Source organism: Pungitius pungitius, chromosome 8, assembly GCF_949316345.1.
Source record: "Pungitius pungitius chromosome 8, fPunPun2.1, whole genome shotgun sequence".
In the NCBI taxonomy this organism is placed as follows: Eukaryota; Metazoa; Chordata; class Actinopteri; order Perciformes; family Gasterosteidae; genus Pungitius; species Pungitius pungitius.
The window spans coordinates 15,745,134-15,751,133 of NC_084907.1; the positions used below are offsets into that span (position 1 = coordinate 15,745,134).

Below are 6,000 nucleotides of genomic sequence, written 5' to 3' on the forward strand. Positions count from 1 at the left end.
TTATCTTTTTACTTTCACTAATTCAGCAGTCAGATGTTCTAACGCCATGGGAAAATGAGAGCCGTCATCGTGAGCGGTGCTGACATAAGTGCGGTTAACACGCTGACAGGTACATATGCAAATGGGCATATGCACGCATGTGCCTACGCATGTTCCACCCCAAACGCTTGTCAATAAAATATAGAAAATTTGGTATCGTATGTTTGGGAGCATCGCCCTGGAGTGTATTAATCACTGATTTAAATGGAAAGCTAATGCTGACTTAATCGTACATTTCTGATAAGATCTCATCAAACTGAACTTTGTGTACTTTGGGAATTTGGGAATTTCGAAATTTCATCTGTTTTGAACAAGCTGCTTGTTCAGCAGGAGGACAGTTTCACTGGGTTTGGTTTCGGGTTGAAAGAGTAGATATATTTAACATTGATTGCTTAAAAACGAAACAAGAAGGGCGTGTTTTGTTACCTCATTAGTAGGCCTACATATTGAAGTGATGTACCAACCTGGGTGCAGCTGACATTCTCCATGACAGATGACCTGAGAGGAAGTCTAAGTGACTAAAAGAATTCATGCGAATGCCAGGGCGGCCTGTATTGGTCACTCAAATGAAACGCAGACAAAACTTCGTTTCCTTTTCCGTTCTGCACCATCCTCGTGATGGAGATTGACCCCTCCCAACAACAAAAAAAAGCGGTCATACGACACTGGTTGAACAGGATGTTGTCAGCCTGGTCATGCCGTATACATTTCTATTTTTATTGAAGCCTTATTAAGACAACTCTGAAGCACCCACGTCCTATGATGCATGATTGCATAAGAATAACTGCTTCACATAAAGAGTAAAAGACACAGTCCTCTGAAGAATGAAATGCAACACACACACACACACACACACACACACAAGCACACATTCACAGACAACATGTGTGAAAGTGAAAGACAAATGTGGTGTATCTATTTGTAAAGACAGATGGATTTCCTCTAAAAAGGCACTGTACAGGTACACCCTAGGCGCACACGGATAAAGAAAATGTGACGCCAACGGTGGCGAAAAGGTGAGAACTTAACTACTGTACATCGTGCAGCACATCTGTTCTGCAGAGTGCAAGGAATGCCAGTGAATAGCATTACGTCTTGGTTGATATCTTATCTCAGATGGAGTGTTCCACCAGGGGACTGAATCTACTGGATATGATAAAGGACGGTAGATTTCAGGTAATGTGCTGCAGTATTGCTGACAGCAGATCGCATGGGACCGGCGGATAGTGACAAAATCCGAAAAGAAAAAAAAAGAAAAGAAAAAAAAGAACAAAGCGACACCTTCACCACATCACCAGATCATCACAGAAGCACACATTGTTCTGTTGCCTCTTACTCCGTGTTCAAGGCAAGAAATATTGCTGACTTTTTATATGTGGTGAGAGCATTGAATGGCAGATCATGAAGCCTCCAAAGGGTCAACACATTGTCAAACTCACAGGATTACGACTTAAAAATGAGTATTAGTATCGAATAAGTACTTTGAGATCCACTCATTTCTAGGAAAGTTTACTTTTTTCATCTTAGTGGTAATAATGAAAATAAAAATAATTGCAGCGCTGCAGACACTTTGCTAAAATATGTATTTGCTTTATTTTTTTTACGACTAGGAAACAAGTTGTTACGGAAAAATATCTCATGATGGTGACAACTGATAATACGCCGTACTTAGCTACACAAATCATGGTAATAATAGTCTTCAATAGGCCTACACAGCTGTCTAAAACCCCAAGGATTGTGGTTGAAATTTGTTTCATCAGCAGTTAAGTTCACATCGGTATGCTGGGTTTAATTATGAGTTGTGTGCAGGGAAGACAAAAAACTGACAGAAATGTGTACATCGATATGACTTAATAACCGACTCATAAACACTCTCCCATGCACATAAACAATGCCGCAAGTGTAAGAAGTGTAGAGCGGGCAGAACATTTGAAATGCGACGGCAACCACAAGTCGTAAAATAACTCATTGCTGAATACAGAGCTGCATCCTCACACACTCTCTCACACACACACACACACACACACACACAGTCAGGGTGCAAGTCACAGGGGTTTCCCATAAACCGTTTTATTGCTGACTAATATTATTTCAACGTGAATTTGTATATAAGATATATCTATAGCTTAAAACAATAAAATAAAAGAAAGGTGTGCACATTCGTCATGACAAATCATTTCAATAAAATGTTATGCATAACAACATATTTCAACAATATTCATCCCACATTTTTTAAACAGTAGGGGAAACACTAGTTTACTTTTCAATTAAGAAAAATCTCATTTTTATGGCCAATGCAGGGCCCCGTTCAAATGCCCTATTAGCCAGCTTAAATCAACCCAATGATGGGTGTCAGTCTAATTGATAAACACCAGATTTTCCTAGCAGCAGTTTTTAGAATACCAATGTTGCCCAACATAAGTCACCTCGCAAAAGTGTAATTCGAAAATGCAAAAAAACGTATGTCAAGAATAAATGGGCATTCCAGAATAGAGAAAAAGTACTGAAGAAAAAGAACCTGCAAAAGACCCCAAACACTTCTCCTTTTAGAAGTGTTTATATACATGTATAATTACATACATACATACAAATATATATCCATACATATGAAACCCTACCAAAGAGAAAGAATTCCAAGACTTAAAGACCAATGATTCATGTCACATGTCACACGCCTTAACATCGGTGTTATTTGACATACATATATGTCATATGTCCTCAAAAAATGATTTAGATTCAGACAATTGATGTATATTAAGATATTTGTATAAATATGGGGGTTATATTGTAATCATAGTCAACTGAAAACGTAATGTGTAATTTAACATGATTATAGTTTCGGTCATTATTTGACACAGCACAAATTGCTCATACTGCGGTCTCACATTATTTCTGGCTCTCAATGACATAGGAGGAGGATCCCCGTTGTGAAATATTCGAGGAACCCCAACAACCCCCCACCCCCCTTCTCCATTCCCGGCATTACTCCTCGTCATCAGTCCAATCGATTTTGCTATAAATTAAGGCAAGAAATGAGACCGAGTATATGCACCTCTCTCCTGGGCTCTTCAGGAACATCCCACCAAGTAACAGAAAACTGCACCCACGTCCAGTCGAGCCTCGCAGCATCTTCCGTCCCGAGGGCCCGCTCTCCGCCTCCAAAGACCCAGCATGACCCCTCGCTCCCTGCTGCTGTGCGCCCTGGTGCTCTCGTCCCTCCTCGGCAGCGCCCGGTGCAGTCCCGTGTGTAACAACCGGTGCTGTCGTTTCGTGGAGGGCTTCCCTGTCAGGCTGAAGAAGCTCAGGCAGGACTATTCACGGATCCGAGATTTCTTTGTGAGTAAAAGCACAACATCCACTCGGGAAAGTTCGCGCAGCGTCATTTGCGATTGATCCCGCACGCGGTAGTGTGAGTCTCCGGGGTGATGCTGCACCTTCTCACATGTGTCTGCTTGCCTCTGCTGCTGCTGCTGCTGCTGCTGCTGACTGTCCCTCTGACCTTCGTTGTTGACAGGAGGCAAACGATGACTTGGACACAACCCTGCTGGACCAGAGCGCGGAGGACTCCTTTAAAGTAGGCGGCCGTTTGAACTCTTGCACCCCCACCCCCAAAAAATGCGCTTCTTAGGTTTTAACCATCGCGCTGCAGGACATCGCATAACCGGCTTGGGCGCTCTCCTCCCTCCTCCAGAGCCCGTTCGCGTGCCACACCGTGGACAGCATCCTGGACTTCTATCTGACCTGGGTCCTACCGACAGCCATAGCCGGAGTGACCGAGGACACCCAGGACTTACAGCCGCACATGGAGTCCATTCAGCAAATCTTCGACGGGCTCAAGAGAGATGTCTTCACCTGCGTGAGTGTCCGTCACACGCGTCACTGCGTCACGAGTTTTTTTTTTTTTTTTTAGGATGTAAACACGCGCAAACAAAACAAAGCGCGCGTGTGAGAAACGGGATTATTGAGGAGTCCGAGATTAGAAATGCAGCAAACCTGATGTAAACAGAAGAGGGATTTTCTATTAATGCTGTGCAAAGGCTGCGTGAAATGTATTAAACGATGATGTGTTTGCTTCAATTTGCACCCAAACAAGTTGCGCAATTGATCGAAGGAAGATGCAACAACACGTGATTACTTAACCATCATTTGTCACAAACGTATGTGTGCACCGCAGACGCGCCATCAAAAGCCAACTTCCTGGTTTGGACTTCGTCCCAAAAGTCCAATATGGCTGATCGTGACGAAAAGGGGAAGAATTGCGGCTCTTACGAATTCATTAGTCAGCGATTCTTAAACTGCAGCGGCTTGCAGAACGGTGCATCACCGAGGTCTTACTAAGCAGCAAAGGATCGCGATGGCACGCTACCCATTAGATACGTGCTCTGTGCACGTGGTGGGTGGGAGTCGAATTCAGGAAATGTTCATAACATCCTCTTTGTATTGTTTCCCTTTAGAGAAAGTACTTCTCCTGCGTCAAACCGTTTGACATCAACCATTTAAACTCTACTTACAACCAAGTGAGTGTCCTGTTTAATTGTGTTGGGGGTTATCATGTGTGCATTGCTGTATTTGGACAATTAAATAACAGAACTCCATGTTTTTCTGCAGATGGAGAGTAAAGGTCCGTACAAGGCCATGGGGGAGATCGATCTGCTGCTTAACTACATTGAGACTTATCTGGCCTCTCAGAGGCACAGAAACCCAGTGGCCACTGTTTGACGACCGGCTGACCTTCATCGAAATATCACCCTCATCTTCGCAAGCAAACAGAATACTCTTTGTCATTCAATCCATTGTTTTCACCATAGTTTTGTCAGATGATATTGCTGCCTGCTGAACTTAATGTCTTTGTTATTCTGAGACTCTCGTTTTTGTCCTGAGGACAAGTTTCTGTTTTAAGACCATATTGAGTCCCACACATGCAGTTAGAATCCAAACTGTGTTGCTTGAGCTGTGATATTTATTTGTATTGTGTATATGTATTTTTGTATTTATGACTAATGTCTTGATGCCAATGAATAAAGGACTATTTGAGAAGAGGATACTGTTAAGCATGCCGTTTATTAGAAATGGGTAGCACTAAACATCACACCCTGCAGTTTTGCACACTATATCTGGGGAACGACTTGAGTGTAAACTCAAAAAGAGGATTCACTAACCTCAAACGTGACCCATATACATCACTTACCAGCAGCAGCACTGCTGCATCTTGACTTACCGAAACTGTAACTAGCCAGTCTCACCATCGCGGCACGCAAACGCAAACATGCACGCACACGCACACACGTGCAAAAGCCATCATAGCCATTAGTCAGATACATTGTAAGACAGAATATATAGCAGACAGGGGGAAATAGCAGCCCTGCATGTACTTATTTATTGTCTTTTTTAACGGTTTTTTAGGAGGGTGTAATACATAGATAGTATCTTTTAGCCACAAAAACATCCTTTAAAAACATTTGAATGTGCGTACTTTACTCATTACGCATTACTCAGACTACAAAACAAAGATTCCTTACCTGACTAAGGCCTCTGCATTGAAACTACTATAATGACATGTCACTTGCTTCGTCAACGTGGGATGATTTGAATAGTATATCATTGCCGCAATCACCGCACGTAAAGATATTATTCATTGAATGGTCTGCAAGAGCATGATGTTATTGCGACATGTTAATTGCATTTCTTTAAGGGTGGATTACATTAATTGGTGTTGTATTCCAGAAACAGACCCTTTTGTGTTTCTGACAAAGAGCTAAAGAGATTTTCAGGCCCACAAATAAAGAAGAAAATACAATTCTGTAGAGAGGATCAAATAGCATGGCGTGACCTTTTCCTTCAGTTTCTTCTCGTGTGTATTCATAATAACGAACCAATTGAAAAGGGAGTTTCAGAAAAGCATGTTTTTAATAACTAGGAAAAAAAAAAAAACTCAACCACAATAGCCCTAACAGGCTCCTT

The 6,000-nt window shown here is 42.2% G+C and overlaps 1 protein-coding gene across 1 annotated transcript; it reads left to right on the forward strand.

The window, feature by feature from the left end:
- Window positions 1–2,521: 2,521 nt before the first annotated feature.
- Window positions 2,522–5,593, forward strand: il10 (interleukin 10). The gene is made up of 5 exons (XM_037448443.2): window positions 2,522–3,375; window positions 3,554–3,613; window positions 3,731–3,895; window positions 4,494–4,556; window positions 4,648–5,593. Exons 1-5 carry the CDS (start codon window positions 3,211–3,213, stop codon window positions 4,756–4,758), a joined length of 564 nt encoding a protein of 187 aa, XP_037304340.2. The 5' UTR covers window positions 2,522–3,210; the 3' UTR covers window positions 4,759–5,593.
- Window positions 5,594–6,000: the final 407 nt, after the last annotated feature.